This window comes from Acipenser ruthenus, chromosome 23, assembly GCF_902713425.1.
Source record: "Acipenser ruthenus chromosome 23, fAciRut3.2 maternal haplotype, whole genome shotgun sequence".
NCBI lineage: Eukaryota > Metazoa > Chordata > Actinopteri > Acipenseriformes > Acipenseridae > Acipenser > Acipenser ruthenus.
Window position 1 is genome coordinate 3,009,468 of NC_081211.1, and position 21,279 is coordinate 3,030,746.

At 36.4% G+C, this 21,279-nt stretch overlaps 4 protein-coding genes across 6 annotated transcripts; all 4 read right to left on the bottom strand.

The window, feature by feature from the left end:
- Nucleotides 1-2,503: 2,503 nt before the first annotated feature.
- Nucleotides 2,504-4,160, bottom strand: lsm10 (LSM10, U7 small nuclear RNA associated). 2 transcript variants are annotated; one of them, XM_058997473.1, is made up of 2 exons: nt 4,010-4,160; nt 2,504-3,050 (listed from the first exon to the last, which is right to left on the bottom strand). In XM_058997473.1, exon 2 carries the CDS (start codon nt 3,012-3,014, stop codon nt 2,646-2,648), a length of 369 nt encoding a protein of 122 aa, XP_058853456.1. In that variant the 5' UTR covers nt 3,015-3,050; nt 4,010-4,160; the 3' UTR covers nt 2,504-2,645. The 2 variants fall into 2 exon arrangements, with proteins under 2 accessions (XP_058853456.1, XP_058853455.1); XM_058997472.1 differs by having other exon boundaries at nt 2,504-3,037; nt 4,010-4,157.
- A 172-nt stretch (nt 4,161-4,332) lies between these two features.
- Nucleotides 4,333-12,407, bottom strand: LOC131696633 (protein OSCP1-like). Of its 2 annotated transcripts, XM_058997474.1 has the most exons (11): nt 11,667-12,407; nt 11,118-11,147; nt 9,405-9,559; nt 8,631-8,798; nt 8,406-8,486; nt 8,004-8,107; nt 7,508-7,636; nt 7,251-7,320; nt 6,908-7,047; nt 6,697-6,760; nt 4,333-6,348 (listed from the first exon to the last, which is right to left on the bottom strand). In XM_058997474.1, exons 1-11 carry the CDS (start codon nt 11,776-11,778, stop codon nt 6,229-6,231), a joined length of 1,173 nt encoding a protein of 390 aa, XP_058853457.1. In that variant the 5' UTR covers nt 11,779-12,407; the 3' UTR covers nt 4,333-6,228. The 2 variants fall into 2 exon arrangements, with proteins under 2 accessions (XP_058853457.1, XP_058853458.1); XM_058997475.1 differs by lacking the exon at nt 11,118-11,147.
- A 149-nt stretch (nt 12,408-12,556) lies between these two features.
- On the bottom strand, nt 12,557-16,389 carry LOC117412748 (cornifelin-like). The gene is made up of 4 exons (XM_034021307.3): nt 15,553-16,389; nt 14,258-14,382; nt 13,073-13,209; nt 12,557-12,781 (listed from the first exon to the last, which is right to left on the bottom strand). The coding sequence occupies exons 2-4, from the start codon at nt 14,367-14,369 to the stop codon at nt 12,680-12,682; spliced, it is 351 nt and encodes a 116-aa protein (XP_033877198.1). The 5' UTR covers nt 14,370-14,382; nt 15,553-16,389; the 3' UTR covers nt 12,557-12,679.
- Nucleotides 16,390-16,536: 147 nt separating this feature from the next.
- On the bottom strand, nt 16,537-21,229 carry LOC117412747 (small ribosomal subunit protein uS15m-like). The gene is made up of 8 exons (XM_034021306.3): nt 20,877-21,229; nt 18,719-18,781; nt 18,478-18,553; nt 18,008-18,056; nt 17,788-17,872; nt 17,552-17,610; nt 16,911-17,102; nt 16,537-16,730 (listed from the first exon to the last, which is right to left on the bottom strand). The coding sequence occupies exons 1-8, from the start codon at nt 21,052-21,054 to the stop codon at nt 16,626-16,628; spliced, it is 807 nt and encodes a 268-aa protein (XP_033877197.3). The 5' UTR covers nt 21,055-21,229; the 3' UTR covers nt 16,537-16,625.
- Nucleotides 21,230-21,279: the final 50 nt, after the last annotated feature.

A 21,279-nucleotide genomic window follows, 5' to 3' on the forward strand; every position in this document is an offset into this window, starting at 1 on the left:
ATTTAAATATAACTGACTTCTTAATCAATATCAATCCTCCTTGTGTTTTCCCCAGGGGTGGTTTATCGATCCCCTTATGAACATAACTAAATACCGTGGAGAGAAGGCATGTTTTTTTTACATATTCTAACCCAGCATGCGAAAGTTAATTATTGTAAGACCTACCTAATGTAGGCACAATCATAATCAGAGATTTTTGAACAACAGATATGGCCACATAATAGCAATAATGCACAGCACATCAGAAATTATATTTTTGGAGAATAATTCCAAGCCGTTGACCAAAAACCAGTAACGTAATTTGTATTATTGATTAAACAATCAAGCAAGAACTCATTCTGAATACTCAACGATTGCCACGCAGAGAACCCTGCCCCTCCAGTCTTTGGTGAAGAGATCTGTGAAGATACGCCTCAGCAAACCCCGCTCCCCCGATCCCATTTTCACATGCATGTGTGATGTCTCAGCATGTTTTGAGTGTGTGCTATGCAATCTCTTCTGTGGTTTGGCGTGTACTCATGGAGTGACTCAGACTCAGAAGTCCTGGTTTCTCTTTTAGTAAACTGCAGGCTGCACTCAAATAACCCAGGTACCCGTCTGGAGTAGTCATGGAAACATAACATTAATTACAGGCATTTTACTGCTCTGAGTGGGTGGGAAAGCGCCCCAGCCTAACTTGGTTTGGCGTTGGTGAGCACCTAGGAACCTCATATTAATCTAGACTTTTCTGCTTTTTATAAGGTAGTAAACCCCTGGGTGGAATATCCTTTGTGCCAGTTTTAGAAGCCCTTTTGTGCTGTGTGTGTGTTTGGCTTTCCTTGCAGCTTTGCCTGTGGAAAGGCACTAAAGGATGTATTAAATACATTCCAAGGGGAACATTTTTCTGTGCTTATTCTTTTTAGCTATTTTCAAGTTTTATGTAAATCGTTTTTTTGTTTTTTTTTCAGGGCTTTCGCTTTTTATATACTGTATGAAATGATTGTTTTCAGTTACTTTCCAAAATTCTCGGGCTTTTTCTTCTGTCACAATATGTATGAACTCGGCAGTCCTTCAATTGTACCTTCTTTCCTTTGCTGTCTTCCACAATGAAATCCTTATGGTCACGGCCATATTCTTCTGGGGTTTCTGTGTGTTTAGGCATTTTTTGTCATATTTCAACACACATGTAATTCAGTTTTAAATTCCACGAGCGTGTAAATACTCCCTATGATGGAACAGTAATATATCTTTAAATCTCGCGAGCAAGAACAATCCTCTGCTTCTAGTAATTGTAATCTCGTTTAAAATCTTGCACATGTGTTACAATCCTCCAATAGAAACGTATGAATGTGCTCCACTCAACATTTTTTTTGTAGGTTACTGTATTTTATTTATTTTTTTTGTGGGGAAAAGGGTAAAGTCAACGAAGTGAGTAACCATTTCCTGTTTTTCTGGTGTTTATTGGGTATCCACCTCTTTCTTTTTTTGTACCAGGGGTGTTTTATTGGTTAAAACCAAAAATCAGAAGCCCTAAATATAAGTCTAGTCTTTTAATTTGTACTTTTAATATATACACCAGTGCCCAAAAGTATTGACACCCTCCTATCTTTTCAAAGCAAAATTATATCATGAGTACTAAGGGCATATGGACATCTGTGTACTATATGAAAATCTGTCTCACCGCTTATAGTTTTCAATGATTTACTATTGTGTAAAGCACCTGTATCTTACAGCCTTATTGTTTTTTTGAAGCATGGTTTTATAGCTCTTACCAATATTAGACAAGAAAGGAAAGAAGATAGCTTAGAACAATTTGTAGAAATATATAAATAAGTGTTAAGAAGAATTTCTATATAGTACATTGAGTACATAGCCACATGTCCTAAGTGGCAATTCTATACTATTTCTCATTGAGACACCACCATATCATTGATGTGATAAATTTATTTCTAATCACCCTGTATATTCAGAGTGGCACAGTATGCAATGTTTCTCTTGAGAGACAGACAGTGGATTTTTAATTTTTTTTTGGTAACTCTAGACACCTTAATGCCGACACGCTTCCAGTTTCTGGGAATTTAAAAGGCTTATATACATGCCTCTGAATATCCTATATGTTTGGGGCTGTAGGATTTACTGTAAATGTAAAAAAGATTAAAAAAAAAAAATCCAGTAGCTGTGGGTGTTCCACATACACCCACCTGCTCTCTGATACACTTCTGGGTTTTGGTTTTACTAAGCAAAATCCAAGTACTGATCTAAGCAGAGACAACCGACGCTTCAGTGAGTGGGTGAGGAGAAACAGCGTGGGAGTAGGACAGGACAACATGACAAAATACATTACCAGATCTTTAACAGCATGCAAGCTGGTTTCTCTAGTAAGAGTGTATCAAAGCAACAAATGCTTATTTCTGACAGCTTTCACAGTTTATTTGAAACCCAGCTTAACAGAAATAACCGGCACATCAGCGGGGCTTTCATCTGTTTCTCTGAAATCCAAACTTAGCGAACACACACACATAAGCTGTCTTACCTATTTATTAAGGTTTACACCAGGTGTCTGTTCTGTAGTAGCAACATAGCAGTGTTTTGTCATGACTTGGGAAGTCTTTATACAGCAACACACTGGAGGACGATCTTTCTTGTGGGCAGAGGCGTAATAAATGTCACTTTTTATACTTGAGGTATTCCTTTCTCCCTTGCCCTTCTCCTCCAAAGTTCCTCACTCTGTGGATCTTCTGCAGCTGGCTCTCAATGGTCTTGATGATGTTCACTTCATCAGGGATGTGAACATACCTTACATTCCTACCAGTGACAAAGAAGTCAGCCAAATGGGTGGCTCTACCATACCGGTCCGTGTACACAACCTCGGCCAGGCGGATGTTCATGAAGGCATCCACATTGACAATGCGACCCTTGGCCATGCTTTCATCCCGCAGGTCCACCGTGGTGACGTGGCCGTGAATGCCTTGGAGCAACACCACCAGGCTGTTTTCAGTGATGGTTCGCTCTCTGATTGAGTGAGTCACTTCCATGGTGGAGTCAACAGTTTCTGCAACTGGAAATGAAACCTTTAACATTAAGATCACTTTAAACATGTGAAAGAAAAGTTGCTCTGTACAGTTTTTTTTTTTTTTATAATAATGTAATACTGTGTGGACTGATTTAAAATATGCCAAAAACATAATACCAGAAAAGGAGACTAGCATAGCAGCCTTTCACCTTTGGAGGTCTGTTGCACTTTGAATCCAGCATCAGGAATGGAAATAAGACTCCTATTGTACAGCAGTTTGTACATCCATTCCTGGTTTTACTACAAGTTTAATAAGACAGAACTGAGCTTGTTACCAATAAACTGTGGCTAATCAAGCTCCTACTAAAACTTGGAATGGGGGAAACTGCTATGCAACAGGAGTCTTACTTCCATGCAGTACAGGCCACAAGTGAAATACGGTTTGTGGTCTCAACTTGGCCCTTGATAGCAATGTAGTAGCACCATTATTCATGGCTGGTTTAGAGAACTGTGATTTAACAGACTTTAAAAGGATTTTATGATCCAAGTAAACACATAACATATATTACTGAATGTAATTTTAACTCCTTGGGGCGATCAGGAAAATAAAAAAACCCTGTTGTTCTCACGTGTGACTGATTGTACTCTTATTTACGGCGCAATACGAAACATTGAACAAAAACATGCAAACTGCTCCCAGTCTTGCATATTTCATGATATAATAATATAACTAAACATATTCAAGAAAAATAAGTTAATTAAACAGCGAGATTATAGCTGTCTGACTACATCTGATGTATATAATTCTGAATTACAGGGTTTAAAAATGCAACGATTTGTTTTATGTACTGCAAATTACTGTTCAATCGTTTTGAAAGTTATGTGTACGTAACTATTCATATTAATTCGTGTGCTGGCACCAAAAACACAACCCCCCTGTAAATTGTCAGCTCAAATTTAAATGATTAAGTTCCGAAATGTGACACCATTGGTTTGAACACTTCTATTGGTGCCTACCTTACTGTCACTCTTGTATACGCTCTGCAGTCTTCTCAATTATAATCAAATTTTGTACTTTAAAGACGTTTCCTTAATTTATTTCTTGCCGCTTCGCAGACTGATGACGCCACAATACAAAGTCGCTAACTGAAAACGCACGTCACATAAAATATTCTTTTGAGCTGACAGCACCGCCTAGTGGCAATCATTTCTGCCAATTATTTTTATAATTGCTGCATCGACGTTTGAATATACAGTTGTTCAGTTGCATTTTGCCTTATTTCGCCAGTTTCTGTGTTTTCCATCTTGTTTGGAAAGGTTTTCATTTATCTAAATACATACAAATGTCATAGATTATTATGTTTTGTTTTATTATATTACATCAAGGGTGCTTTTGTATATGGATGTATATTCACAACAAATTGAAAGCATTTTATTTTATTAAAACATAGTTTCTTACAAAAGCAAATCTACATAATCACAAACTACTATACATTTTGTAAATTCATATATCCATTTTTCATTGTATCCATGTAGTATCAGCGGTGGTGGGATTCACGCCCCAAGTGTTAACATGTATGCCAGCGTTCAGGTGATCTTTGCTGTAGCATCACAATCAAATATACAATTATTATTGTCTTTTAGTGGGCTTGCTTCGTTCTTTCACCACTTGCAAATCACTGTATTTTAGTTTACAGCTCCAGCAACATCATGAAACAAGGAGGCAAAGGGAGTTTAAAATATTGCATTTACAGCTGTACATAACTTTATACAAACTAATATCCTGAGGATATTGCATGGCAGTCCGTGGTACCATTTGTTTTGTAGACCAGTGAGGTCCAAAGGCAGGCATTAGTGTGTGTTAAGAATAAATCATTTTTTTCCACTCTAGGAACAAGTGGCTATGCTACAAAGATCATCTGTGAATAAAGTGGTAGTACAGAGGTACAATCAAAAACATCTTTATTCCCCAAAACACTGTACAGATTGTTAACGGTTATCTGCTAACTACTGTTTCAAAATACTGTAAAACATAACGTATGTGTTTAAAACTGGCACCAAATAAAGTACCAGTTATACATACAAACTGGTTTACTTGGGTAAACCAGTTTGGGGTTATCCTGCACAAGTCTGTCTTTGTCTCTGCCACTGATTAAAGAATACAAATTAAAACAACTGTGCTCTCTCCCGTTAATCTGCAGTGCCCCATATCAGATTCAATTTTACACAAAAATAGAATCCCTTGATTTTTGTCTACATTATTCTTCAATAGTTGAACCTTTTGTTTGACAATAATAATAATAATAATAATAATAATAATAATAATAATAATAATAATAATAATAATGTAAAAAAAAAAAAAAAACAGTATTACTTGATAACCTAGCTTGTCTGTAGGGACAATTAGCTTCATACCCTTTTTACTAAACAGGCACCCAAATAGGGTGTTTTTACAGGATTCACATATAGAACAGTATGAGACTCTACACCATTAAAAGCCAGACATTCACATCACAAAACATTCAAACTGATAACATATAGGCGGTCCTCTCTCTTTTTGATAACCCACCCCTCCCCCAAAATAAAAAAACCTAGCAGCATGTCTGTGGCAGGCTGGCTCGCAGTGGTGAGGTGTGGTGATGTCACAGACCAGGAAGTAACTGAATCACAACAATGGATGGGCGGGTGAAGCTGAATGCTACAGCACTCAGCGTGTTTAATAAATAAATAAACTAAACAAAAGACTTAAACAAAACAACAAAACCAAAGGGCACGAGGGCCAAACGAATCAGACAGACAAACAAGTAAGTGTCATGCTGGCTAATCCAGCACGTTTTAGCAATTATTAAATTCTGTCTCCTCTCTATCTCCCCGTGCCTCCTCTCTGTACACCCAACCCCGCAGCACAGACAGCTGCAGGTTCTTATACTCTGGCCAAGGGGTTAACTAGTTGTTAATTATCTTATTACCCCTCGGCCACAGTTTGCACGCGTTTGGTAAGGATGCATGACTGTCAGCTAGTTAAATAATCAGTAGCTGATCAGTCATGCATCCTCACAGGGTTTTTAAATATAAATATAAATATAAAAAACAATAACAAAAGACGCGGCACTTTTATCCGCGCCGCAAACAAATACAAATAATAACAAATAGGGGCGGGACACTCCGCCACAATGTCATTTTGCAAAGTGAAGCAATAAAATGTGTATGGATGACAAGGTCTCTTGTTCACAACATTACAGTCCATCCATCATGGCAAGAAGATCATCTCCCTTGCTGCAGGGGCTCTGGCTGACCGAATCTTCTTCTTTAAACTCCCCCATGATTCGAGCGAGCTCTTCATTTGATTGTTGGTCCTGCCATTGAAATAATTTATGAGCACAAGGAATCTACAGTGCCTTTGGTGCATACATTTACTGGGAACAATTCAGACCCACAGTTAGGGGAAAAAAACCCTATATGAATAGGACAGTGCAGTGGGTTACATCAGACTATTTGTCTAACTGCTTATCAACTGCTTTACCATAATGTTATTTATTATGTTCTTAAAAAAACACATTCCACATTGAAGATAAGAGAAAAGCTCAGTTGAAGTGTTAAAGAAAATCGGAAATATATATATATTTTTTTCTTGTCCTCTAATTTTAGCAAACAGCAGAAATCTATGGGTGTGAGAAACGATGAGATTATTTATAAATGCTTACCTGTGTAGCCTGTATGTTGATGAACTGGTAAGAAAATTCTGAAGGTCTTAATATTGCAGCCTCCCTGGGAGAAAACAATTATAATTTTGCAGCTTATTAAATGCACACACGTAAACTATACTCCATCAAAACTTAAAACAAACAAACAAAAAGTAATGTTGTGTTTTTAAATACCCCACAGCTCACACTGCCCACACAGTTACAAACTTACTCTTCTTCCTCATCCGTTGAGAAAAGGTTTACCCGGAAACCTGACTCTGATCCAGTAGTCTTCTTCACTTCTAGACGCCCCATAAGTCTTGCCAACAGGTTCAATTCTTCTTTAGCAAGCGGGTTTGGGGCAGCATTCTCCTGATGTTTGGAAACAAGTTTGAAAGATTCATATGCAGCTTGAAAAACAATGCAGAATCATTATTATTATTATTATTATTATTATTATTATTATTATTATTATTATTAAATAGGGCACGAGAGTGCCGAAACAATGTTTAATTTTTGGACTAGAGGGCATCATTTATTTACATTCAGACAAAATTAATAGAAAAAATGTTAACCTTAGCGTGTGATGCAGAACTCTTGGATGTTCCCGACATGTGAGTCTCAACAGGACGGCTGACACTGTACCTACAAGAAATAATACAGCAAAACATGTATTTCAAGAAATGTTACCAAACACTTTGCTAGACGTTGTATTATTTGGGTTGTTTTGTCATGGTTTTCTCAAATAAGAGTCGAAAGCATCCCTGCTGAACCAGTGTTCTGCCCTTTTTAATTGTTTTAAATGTTTCATAGAAAAAACAGCGACACTTACATGTTTGTTCCAAGTTTTAGGACTCTGCCTCCATACAGATCAAACGATCCTTCCTGAAGAGGACTGGTGTAGTTTCCACCATTTGGGAACTCTGATTTTTTCACTTCATCACCATTGCAATTAAACATTCTATAAGGACAGGACACAAGCAAATTAGGAAGTCAAAAGCTGAAAGAAGAACATTTTAAACTATTGCATATCAAACATGGAAAAATAAATACTGTAGATGAATATAATGAATACACATTTGAAAGTGTGCAATAAGTCATAACTGTCTACATAGGCATAACTTGTACATGCATATAGATTGTATGGTTTAATTAATATTATTATGTTCAACAGCAAATTATTACACTTGTGTTGATCTTATTTGACCTCCAACAGTGAGAAGTCCGTCATCCAACCAGGTTGACAGTATAATCCTTTCCTAATTAAAGTCCAATGCTAAACAAGGTCTCTAAAGTCACATTTAAATGGAGGCTACATTCTCAGCTACCTGATAAGTCCTGGGATCTGAGTTCCATATGGAACGGGCCCTGAGGTTGGCAACACAAAGCGACCATTGGAATTCTGTACTTTATCTTTCAGAAAAATTGACACCTGCAAAGACATGAAACATGTGAAGAATACTTTAAAAAAATACCAACAATAATGTTTTGACAATCAATGCTATGCAATAAATCTAAATAGATAGGATGGCTTTTGTTTGTCCTAATAACAGGTTTCATATCTTGGTAGTTGTAATACAGTATATGCAAATCCTATAAACGCAGTCTTTGTTAGGCAGTTAGCTGTGATGCTAGGTAAAAATATGAGCAGTAAAAAAAAATTCATATTTTAATGACCAAAAGCAGAAAACAATAAAAGGCCAACAATTCAGAAATGTACATTGACTTACTCTGATGTGCATGTCCTGAAAGAAGATGAGCAGTGTCTGTCTGATGAGCTGAAACTCACCAGCGGGGAGACTGCCGTACATCTACATAACAGAAAAGGAGATTAGGAATTACAAAATAAGTTTGAAAGGTCTGAGAATTCAGGGTTCCCAGCAGCCAAGGCATTGGGCAACGCAGTAAACTAAACATTTCAGTCCCAGATATAAAAATGTTGACTCATACTGTACCTCTATGAGCTGACGAAAGATCTCATCCACCTGGTTAAAAATGCTAGGCGAGTCCCGGATAAAATCTTTGATTGCATCCATGTGATTGAATGAGACTAATAAAATGTCTTTAGGCCTTGGGCATAGCAGTACCTGGTATTTAAAAGCCATTGTCATGAGATCATAGAGCTGCAGACAAATAAGAATACAAATTAAATTTCATATTAGTAGGCTGATTCATACACAGATGCATACCCAGTACGTTATCTGTACATTAACACTCCCAAGCAATAATTGACCAAGGAATTAGATGTGCATAGTTAAGTGACAATGCAGGAGGAGAAACCAGCTACAACTCTCAAGACGTTGGGAAGCAAGGATAGCTCTGATTTGATTTAAGATTTGGGCTTGAAATCTAAAAGTCATCATTTCTGAAACTGTTCCTCAAACCCTAATAATCTGTACAGTTTTGGATATTGAATCACTTGCCAACCAAGCACCTTTGATCACTTCTCTATTAAATTTTGTCAGATCTACTATGTTTTTTTTTACTTTTTTTTTTATCATGACTGATAAGCGACAGAGGTATGCAGCTTTTATATTAGAAGCATGGGTTGCTGTTGACATAACTAAGCTGGCCCATTAAAACAAAAATGTGTTCTGTATTTGACAGGTGTTTCTAATTTTACAAACTTCTGTACTAAAGTTATGTGTGGAAGAGGCTATAAATCATACATACAGACATACACATTTGTGGACAAATATTCACTAGGTTTTTTGTTGTTATTTTTTTACCTTATCCATACTAGCCTGGTTTAGCCTCATAATAGAGGCATGGGCTAGTCGATCAAACACAGTCCTCAGTGCCTTCTTTGAGTAGAGCTCTTGAGGTTTGAACAGTTCTTCCATGAATGTCTTATTGAACATTGTAGTGATGATGTCATTCATAACTAGTAAAAAATAAAAAAAAATAAAGTTTTAGATTATTGGTAAACAGGAAACCCAGAATATATTGCTAAGTCTGTAAATATTGGTTACTTGGTACAATGCTATTCCATAAGAATTATGATTGTTTACATTTATTTATTTTTATTGCAAAAGTAGATTACCATCATGGTCAGTTTTTGCTTATTTCAATAATAGCATGTTTCTTTTTTTTAAATACAAGTTTAAAAAAATACCCAAGGTTTGTTTATAAAACCAAAATGTTAGTTCTGTGCCAAATTCAGAAAGTCTTTTGTAATATTTGTTTTCATTATTCTTGCTTGGAGCTGTGACCTGGGAGATAGCTTATCTTGGCATAAGATACTTGACTGATGCTGATAAGTCATTGCAAGCTTGCAACTAGCAACGGAAAAGGGTAATAACGGATGGCAAACACATTTTACTGCAAAGCAATGTGATGAAAGCTTCACAAAGAAATGGTAAGCTGAGCTGATTGAAAAGCAAGGAATGTGCATGTCATCTATTAGAACTGTGTCACTGTCATGATCTTTTATGGGACAAATATTTTATATGACATTCGTTGAGTGAAGATATCGGTATAGAAACTGTGCAAGGTACAATACAGATGAAAACACTGACATGTGGGCTGTTTATAATAATAACAACAACAACAATATCTGCACTCAATCATTCACCTGGAGAGGACGCTATTTAAAAAAACTTCAGGTTGAAAAGGCTGAATGATAAGTGTGTTAATAATTTACCATCTACATTAGCTCATTGCACTGCACATTTATACACATATTATACTTGTCATAAGAAAAGGGTTGCATCATTGAGATAACATAAAGTCATTTTACTTTTTCACAGGGGGACACAACCTCTCGACGTTTTCTTCAAATCTTTTAGCAATGTTTTTTTTTTTTCACATAGCTGAAATGCAAAGTGGCCAGCTGACTTGATAGTCAATTTTGTTTCTTGGCTATACACTGTCCTAATGCAGACACATTCTGAGAGATTTCACACTGAAATAATCTATTCTGGAAAGCATCTTGCTGGGCTGATTTATATTTAGAAGCAAACTCCCAACACCTTAACTGGTAGCAAAGAGGTTCTACTAAAAAACAGAAACTCAGAGGAAGTATTAAACATACTGTTTCACCTAACATGCTGTAGTATTCTGGATAATTATGAAGTACTATATACGTTGTAAAACATAAACTCAGAAATTAGGTATCTGTATGATGCCACTGTGCTATTTTGTCCCTGTATTTTCATTTTACTCATAAAATAGGTGTATGAATACATAGACAAAGCTTTTCAGACTTTAATTGGCATAAACTGGTCAAGTGGTCAGACTAAGAGCATCAAGTTGCAACCAGGAACCTCTGGAGAACAAGCAATCTGTTTTAATAGAGCCTCTCAAAGCAATCTGCCATTGTTGATGCACATCTGCTGTACTTGGCTAAGCCTACTGCAGTACTAGTTAGATATCAAGGAAAGGGTTATTCATTTTCCAGTAACCTATGGCATTATACATGATTTCACAAGTAATTACAATACCTCTTCTCCTGTCTCCAGCTGTCCAATCAGCTACATGGAGCATTTTCAAATAAAAGACGTATTTACAAATAAATATTAAGAAACCATCCTGTCAGATGTTTTGATGATAAAGGTATTTTTATTATGATGATTATTTTTTACCGCCACAAAAAATGACCATAGAAGAGCAATACTACATGAGTGGTTGCAGAAGTGCTGGAAAAATCATGGTTTGTATCCAGCACATGATTATTTATGGTGTGAATGAAATGCAGTATTACTTTTTTTTTATTAAACTGAATCCTTGGTTAAACAACTTACAAAATAAGTCTGAAATAAACAATTCACACACAATAAAAAATGATGTTTGGTGTTATTGACATGTTTGGGCAACATATTATAATGAAGGACGTGCTACCCTATTTTGACATTGCATTCTTAATAATTTCGTAAAACATATATGGGACATTTACGTCACAAAACAACACGGGTGAAATGAAGACGACAGGCTTGACTGTCTGCAGATACAATAGTATTAACCTTATAACTTTTACTGTATTCACATTTTACCTTTCCTGGCTTTATCTGCCGGTATATTTTGTGCTCGTAGTCGCTGATCCAGTATATACAGCATCTCCCCGCCGAGATTAATAAAGAGCAGTGGCAACGTCCGCATCGACATGTTTATCTTAACCTATTATCAAACTGAATCTATACTTTACAGAAGAAGAGAGCAAGCTAAGTTTTTTACTTTGTAATTATTATTATTATTTTTTTCCCACAACGTCCTCCCTGGTGGTATCCGGATGAACGCGTCTGTGTGCTGCTGTTTGGTTGCCAGGTCACGGGAAAAATGAACCAATCAGCACTGGTTTTACTGACAGTCTGTCTTAAAGGGGCATAGCTAGCAAATAAAAAGGAGACAAGATTAAGAGAGAGAGATAGATAGATAGATAGATAGATAGATAGATATTTATTTCATCTCCCTCTGTCATAACAGTATATTTTATTGGGTTCTGCAATTGCCTTGGTTCAAAAAACAAACATTTAAAACATATCTATCACCACAATTACATGCGAGTAATACTAGTCCAGTTCTGAATTGGCGTATTCCATGCCATGATGTAAACAGGGTATTCTTATTAGTTTATTTAGCAGACACCTTTATCCAAGGCGACTTACAGATAGATACTAGGGTGTGTGAGCTATGCATAAGCTGCAGAGTCACTTACAATTACGTCTCACCCGAAAGACGGAGCACAAGTGACTCGCTCAGGGTCACACAATGAGTCAGTGGCTGAGGTGGGATTTGAACCGGGGACCTCCTGGTTACAAACCCTTTTCTTTAACCACTGGGCCACACAGATGTATTCTGAATACATCTGGCCGTATTCACTGCTCGGGGATCACCATCAAAATAACTGAACCATCTCAACAAAACAACCGAGAACTACATTACACCAGTGGAGAAAGTGTTTTTTATTTGTTTGGTTTTTAATTTGAAAGAAGAAGAAAAAAGGAACACACATGTAAAGTAAAATATCAGACCTAGGCATTACATGTTTTGATTTTTTTTGTAGGGGTTATGAAACGTCTCCGTTGCGAATACGGACTTCTCGGGCCATTCTGCAAGTCTCACAGAAACCACAGAAGAACGTCATGAGTGCGTCATTACAGACCGTCCCCTGGAAGTGAAAAATTAGGAGATTGTTTTAACTTTGGCCAGGAAAAAAAGTTTAACACTGGTTACAAAAATGGAATCATGCAGTGACCCACACAATGCAGGTGGACCAGTCTGAGCATGTGGATAGCTAATAAATAAAACCGCTTACTGGTCTCAGAAAGCAAGGGCGAATTATACTGCTTTAAAAATGATGGCTGAAAAGTCCATATTAAACAGTTGGCACAATTGCAATATTACTGCCTATCATTCAGTTTCACCAGCATTTTTTTTTTTTTTCTGATAAGGAACATACCTGAATGCCATAGGTCATCCTCATGTGAGTTCTTAAAGCAGTCATGCCCCCTGGCACACAGCCCAAACAGCAGTTTTCCCCATAAATGTTAGCAGTGTAGCATCCCAGTGCCATCGGGCAGCACAGACCACAAATACCTACATGTTAAACAAAATCACAGCGGAGAATGTATTGTTAAAGGCAAATAATTCCATTAACCTTACCAGTCGCAATTGTAGGTGTGCAGTTTTGAACCAAAAAAAAAAAAAAAAAAAAAACTTTTTTTACCTAATGATACCTGGTACCATACTAGGTTAACAGTTGTCAGTTTCTGTACTTTACTTTCAGGCTATTCTTTCCTAGGTCATTTCATCTCTGCAATGATTTCAAGATCAAAGCCTATTAGTCATAGGGGAGGCATTTGGTTAATTAATGACTGTTATGTGCAGAGAATTTCACTCAGCAGAGACATTTGTGTAGTAATGAATTGCTGGTGAGATCAGTATACCTTTTTAAATCTAATATCCCTTTATTATTATCAAAACCTGTTACTTTACAGAGTATATATTACCAAAGCATTTGTAAACACTTTAAACCTGTTAACGGTTAATCAGCAAAAAGTACTGCAAGGAATAATTGTTATCCTTGAAGCCATCAGTAAACAAATTATGATTTTGATGATCTCGGCACACCCGCAATCTTCCTGTTGGTGGTGTCTTCTTCAGCATAATTTTTCTTAACAGAATGCTACATGCACCATTAAAGAGCTTAGTATTTTAAATACATTCATTAGAGAACATTCAGATATAACATTTTTAAGTATCCATTTTTTTTTTTTGCAGTCATCCTGACAGTTATATTAAATGCATGTTATCCACCTTTTCCCTTATTACTTGCTAGACCATTGACCATGGTGACAATCTGGTGTCCCAAACGAATTACTTGCAAGTAATGAACACTGTGTAGGATATTAATTGCTTTATAAAACTAACACGTTTTTGTGTATGATTTCAAACGTGTTTTTAGATTACATTTGGTTCGCTGGGGCTTCATGTTAGCTTTAGAGGGAATCTACCATGGCAAAAGGGCTACTTGGAATGTGATTGGCACAGAGATTTAGTGATGTTTCATCATATTAATATGCACACAAGAAGGATGGGTGGCATTTTGCCCTGGACAGAAAAACAAAAGTCTTCCCATACTTACAGACAAGGCAATCTTTAAAACAGGAGCAAAGTCCGGTGCTCCATTCACCAGTCTGAACATTTGTGCCATAAGAGCCTGCGGCCGGCTGTTGGGTCACCACAGGGTTCGACATTTACACTTGTATGCTAGGATGGTGATTTAAAAAAATAAATGCAATAAAACATTAATCGGACAGTGTACAATGATCGTACATACAGAATTGCATGTACGGTGTAGGGTGTGTTTTTCTGACTTTTCCCTGACTTGGTGAAACTCACTGTCTTTTTCAGAAGAGTCCAAATAAACTAACAAACAATTTAGATAAGAAACAACTTTAACAAGAGTTCTGTCCTCTCCATATTAATGGATTAATTTAGCACAATTTAAACCTGCAACACATTTGTTCATGCTAACTGCCAAAAGGAAGCTTCAAGGCGACAAAATCACCCACAACATGTAGCAACTCAGTAACTGTTTACTAACACATTTCCTTCCTTGCTGAGAAAGATCTTTTTTATTTCTCTTTAATATGAAGGACTGCTATCCTTCTGCTGTCAGTGGTTATGTCTCCTGATTTTCAGTTTCAGAACATTTTAGCTGTTAATACTAAGTGGTATTTAAGACCAAATTCATAAAAGAATTAACATGGCAGAAAAAAAGAACATGCAGGACATTAAAAAGGTGAACCTCACAAACACAGCTTTAACTCATCATTTTTAAAACTTTTTTTTTTTTTTTTTTTTTTAAAGAAATAAAGTATGATATTCATGAATCTTTTGTAGTGTTGTTGAAAGCTACAACTACAGCTGTGGCCAAAAGTTTTGCATCACCTAGAATTTTAGGATTGAGACCATTTCTTTTTAAAACTATATGAACACAATTGAGATCTTCTATTTAACATCTAGTAACCAATGTTATAACCGGGAGTCATAATGGTAGTACAGTAGTTCGTTAGATTTCGAAATGTCACATTTTTAAACTTGTCAGTTTTTCGTTAAGTACATGAAAAACTACAAAGTGGAACGTAATTCAATATGTTATTCAGCAGGTTTCATTCGACTATATCAAGCAAAATTAGTTCATTCTAGAGGGCGATGCAACTGGGGTCTGAATAACCAGACCTTTAAAGTCCATCAATGTTGCAACAGTGAAACAATACAAGTTTTAAAACACTTAGCTGTTCAAATAATTTACTTTTTGTGCTGAGAATAGAATTGTTTTCTAAAACATGTCAAATTACCATTATACTAAACAATTATTTTTAACTATTAATACTTTATTCTTATATAAAACAGTTTAAAAGCCAGCATACATACCACAACCAGCATAAAAAAAGCATTCTTCGCTCTGCTAAAATGACTGAACAGGAAACAATGACACTACTACACAGGAGGCGTTGCTCCATTTACCAGAACTCTGAACAGGGTTTGAAATTTAGCATGCTAGAATGGTGATTTCATAGACTAGAACAAATAAACACAGTAAACATTTGCAGATGGTGCACAGTGACAGTACATACATAATTGCATGTCCAATAGTGTGTAACATGTCCAGGGCAGTTTTTCCAACTTTTTCTATAATTAAACATCAGGTCCTAAAGCCTCTTGCTTTATAGGCCCAGAATGCTTAATTTAGTTTAAAACTACTCCACTGACGGAAATACCACTTACCTCCTTACCCCTAATTACAGAAATACAATTAGAGGTTTTAATATTTTTTGTTAGAGTGGAGAATGCATACTTGCTAACATTTTGCTACTTTATGACTACTTTAACTAACACCACAATTCCTGTGATAAGAAGCCCACCCCTGCATGAATCACACCTTCCGAATAACTGTTTCAGCGCTACAAAACCACAGAATTAATTTCTCACATAGCACACAGACGATTAGATCTTTTTTTACAGCATGATAAACTGAGGCTTAAACCTTTTTTTTTTTGTATTTTAACTATTTACATTTTAAATAAAATGAACACGCCACGTTCTCTATTACCTGGACCCTGGGAGGTTTAGGTTTATGGCATTGGAGTTACTATACTTTATAATGTCTATGGCACCTCCATAACTGTGCTTTAATCCAGACCCAGGTCAAATAGTAAGTTACCCATCCAGGATTTCATTCTAAATAGTTCTAATTAAATCTTCAATTACAAGAATGGTTATCATAATGAAACTGAAATCTTGCACCAATTAAACTTCTTCCACTAGGTAGTGGATGTTGGGCTTGTAAATGTGAGATGTTAATAACCTTTAAAAAGACAATTGCATACATTTTCAAACCAGACCGGTAAAACTAACAGTGTTTCAAAGAAGGCTTTATTAGTTCTCCTTGCCACATAATGAAGTACGAGTTAAACACTGAATGCGCTACTAAGAATTTGTCTAATTCACACTGGGCTTTCTTCTTTTGCTGCAGACTCCTGCTTCACTGCTTCAGCCTCTTTCTGTTTCAGTCTCTCTGCAAGACGTTGTTTCCTCACCTCATTGAAAACCTAGGATGAAAAGTTGCGATCGTTATTTTTTGGCTATTGCAAAACTATTCAGGCTAACAGATGTCGTCATGTTAATTTTATCTAAGCGTTCGTTAAAATTACAGTGCATTTACCATAATGTCACCATAGGAAGTCCAATTACTGTGTCAGTACTTGTTGGATGGTTACACAGTTTCTTACCTTGATGCACAGAGCTTTCTTTGCTGCCCATCGTCTTGTAGCTTTCCTGTAGTACTCTAGGGGGAATGTGTAGGTAATTCCCAACTGCTTGCAGACATTTTCAAACAGATCGTAGCGAGTGCGGCGTAGGTACTTCAGGAGCTTCTTTCTCCTGTCAATCGCCATGAGCATACGCCGTTTATTTGATTTGTCCTGCAAAAAGTCAAGACACGCAAACTTAAATGCATTGCAGGGAGATAAATTATTTCTCTGAGGTATGTGCCAAGCATTTCACAGAAAGTATATTGGTATAAACCTGTCGATCACTGCGTATAATGGAATAATCAACTGCCTTAGGACCTGGCTGGAGGTTTAATTGATTCAACGAAATAGATGGTTGCCCAACCCTAATCTAAAACCTGCATTTACAGAACAGATATCCAACTAGTGTCTTAACTAGATCAATGATGATAATAATAATAATAATAATAATAATAATAATAATAATAAAATAGGGTATGTACAGAAAGTGACGATATGTAATATGTTTGATTTTCATAACCTTTAGCCCTAATAATGATAGAAACTGTGGTAGTATTTAGTCAGGCCACTGTTAAGGTCTAACGAATAGACCCCATGATGTGCTAATCCATTTTCATTACCTTTGGGTGTTTGTGGAGGTGTTCCTGTAAGTTACGAATGTTTACAGTCAAGGTGGCAACTAAAAAAAAAAACAGAAAATAGTATCTTACAAATATATTACACAGCTAACATGTTGTACAGAAAGTCCAGCACCGGAGAAGCAAACAATGTGACCAATTGTCCTTCTTCACTGTGTTCATCTGCAATACATCACATCAGTACCTTTTACACAGTATATTTAAGCAAGAATATTTACCCTGCACTTCCGTGGATCCGTTGTCAGTCGGGTTTCTCCTGACCATGTCTATCATCTGCTCGGTTTTGATTTTTAGTTTCTCTTTCTAAAAATTCAACAGGACGAAAAACCAGAATAGTTATTCACTCTTTACTACTTCAAGATAAGACAAAAAAAATGCAAGTTGGATTATAGCAACTGTTTTTAAAACCGATGAAAAAACAAACACACACACACTTACATGGCTTGCAAGTTCCAGTGTGAGGAGTTTCTTAACCAGATCATCAGTCCTGTGAAATAAATGGAATATTTTGATATTTGTTTTAAAGAAAAATAAATCCACAGTATTCACTCTCATTGATGATCCTTCTCTGACGGAGACACACACATACATTAAAGGAATTGCATTCAAGAACAGGCTAGTGTATTACTGTTAGAACCAGCTGCATACCAGACAGGCTCAGCCAAACAACTTCAACAGACATCAAATGAAAATGACAAATCTGTAACCGTGCTTATAGGACACCTGTAACGGAATACCTTAATTTCTACCTTAATAAATGATTTAAAAAAATATATATATTTTTTTACTGTATTATGAATGTTTCTTTTATTCCACAGCAAACTCCCTTTCTACAATTTTGAAAAAAAGCCACTCCTCTTGCAAAGCTGCTCTTCATATGTTAAGGCTAATATGGAAAACCAACGTACTGGTTTGCACACTGGATACCAGCATACTCTTTCTTTAACAACGAGGGAGGCAGGTCTGCCAGCTGGCTGGGGAAATCTGAGGGAAACAAGATACTTTTAGTACTCTTTTAAAGTCACAAAACACAATAAATCTCAATACAAGTGGCAGAATGTTGCCTCTAAAAAGGGTGGTATTTAAATAAATTAGCTGTAACGCTAAATAATGAAAAGATGTTAAAAGGTAAAGTGACTGCGCACATACCTTGCTTCTTTCTGATAGGTCGTGCGTAGCACCTCACAGCCTGTACAGTCAAACCCTTATTACCTATAAAGTTAAGACATAAACATGGCTATTAAAAATGCCAAGCAACAACACAGAGATTTGCATGAATTGGTTAACAGAATGCATTTACAGTGACCTAGTTTTTTCATAGTGCTGGCACCTGATTGACTGTGCTTTTGAAGGATATTAATAGTGCATAGGTAACCAGCTCAGGTGTGTCTTAAGGTAATTTCAATTGCTATGCAATGGGAGTCTCATATCTATCCCCGTTCTGTTATGAAAGGCCTGTGTTTTCTACTTTTTCAAGAAACTTATTAGGTTTCAAAAAGCTTTTGATTATATATGTATTACATTTATTTCTACAAATTCTAAATCGCTGATTAAATCATTTTGCTTGTTTTTATGTTTTTACATTAAGCATCCTTCTGAGGATGTGGCTTGTTCATGTTGAGTGTGGTTCTTTCAGGAAGGAGGGTGGAGGGACAAGCATAGCAAATAAGAGGTGGTGTCCCACATCCTGACCAGCTGTTTTGATAAAGCAACAGTTTGTCCGAAGTAGATTTTCAGCATATGACTTTATCCAATCAATGAAGAAGCTATAACAGCTCACCTTGACTTCTAACCGATGTTGTGGTTTGTAACGCTTCATATATAATCATGCTGACTCTACATCACACTTTAGCACATAGTTATATTGACCTTGTAGTTGCTAATTTAGTTTATTTTTAGTTTAGCAAGGGTGAAGTCTTTGTTTTATGAAACAGTTAGTGTAGCTACAACTTCCAAACAGCAAGGGTAACGCGATCATCACTGTGGTTTTAGGAATGTATAGGTAAAAAAAAAAAAAAAAATAGTTGAGCTTATTTTGTCAGAATAAAATTTTTCCATGATTCAATTAAGAAACTGTTTAATGACGCCAATTACAACATTAATGCCAGGCGGAGCGCTCAGAAATATAATCAGAAACCCTAAATATCCGTTCTGGGGTATTTAGAAGCATCTGACTTTTGCATTAGAAGGATGTGGGATACTTCATGGTTTATTTCAGACAGTGCCTGATTGACACTTGTAGTTGAGTTGAGGGTTGTGTTGAATTCATAGGGCTGTGGTTTGCAAGAAGCCCCGCAGCTGACCAATCACATTAATATAAATCAAATGAATATTCATGAGTATTTGGAACACAGCCTAGCAAAGTAGAAAAGCTCCAGCTACAACCCTCTTAACTAAACTCACCCCCGTCTAATCAACCCGCTTTAAGGTCATTTTATTGCTGAATGCGATTGTATAATTAATATCACACAAAACGTTATGTATGCAAGAACTCTTGTCTTCTCGGCATTTGGATAATGACATCACTGTTAACATTCAAATTTGACAGATTAGGATTTACTACTTCTACAACAGATACGATGGCTTTGCTACATTTCTCATTTTCTTTTATAATGAATTTTAACGTTACAAAGAAAAAGCTACTTATCTGCACTTTACAAAACCACACAGGCTCTGTAAATGTAGACCCTCAGGTACTCAAAATTCCATAAAAAAAAAAAAACCTTTAACTAAAATTTTGCATTTAAATACACAACATATAATAATGTCCTCATATCTTTTTTCTACCGTTATAAAAAAACATATAAGTTAACTATTCCAAAAAAGAGAGACGTTTTTGGGGGGGTTAGAATTTAATTCTCGCTCTTGGAATTCTTGAATTTGTAGAATAGTAAACATTTATTTTGCTAATTAAAAAGAAAAAAGTGATGCTTCCAACTTGATGTTTTGCATGTAGACAAAACATGTCCTCTCCCAGTCGGTATTTCCTGGTGACGTATTACTTAAAAAATAAAAATAAAAAAAATGCACGTGAAGGGTTCCTCTCATAAGTGCACCTAATTGTACGGTAATGAACATGGTGCCCCATCACCAAAAACACAAGTGAAATGTGTGAATTATAAATATGTGCAACATATACGTTATGATCATAACATAAAACATTCTCCACTGTGTGCAGCTCATTCTATAATATAATCTCTATAGTCGCTTAGTAACTTACATTTTTAAAGTCATCGCTGTGTGCTCTAGAAATGTCACCTTTGTAATATACATTGTGCAATGCGTTCAGTGTATGCACATCACTTACGTTTCTCTTCTTCTTTGCTGTTCGAGCGGTAATGGCAGAAACCTGATAAAGGTCGAGCTATCACAGAACCGCTCCCGTGTTTTGTTGCGAGTACTGAGCTGTTTCTCTTAAAACTCGATATTGCTGTGCTCCATTCTCCCAAGCACAACGCAGAACTGAACGCCCTCCTTAAAATCATTCTCTATAGTACATGAAACAAAGGAAACACAAAACAGTATCACTCTGCAAGCTGTCCTAGCGTGGTTTTGTCCATGTACATGGAAGCAGCCATCTTCTTCAGACCTCACTAGTATTGCCCGAGCTTGCGTCGCTTCCAAGCAACACTAATCGATCTCAGAGCATTCCTGAGCAGCTGTGCTGTTCTTGAAGTCGTATCAAAGCAATTGAATACAGAGTTAAAAGG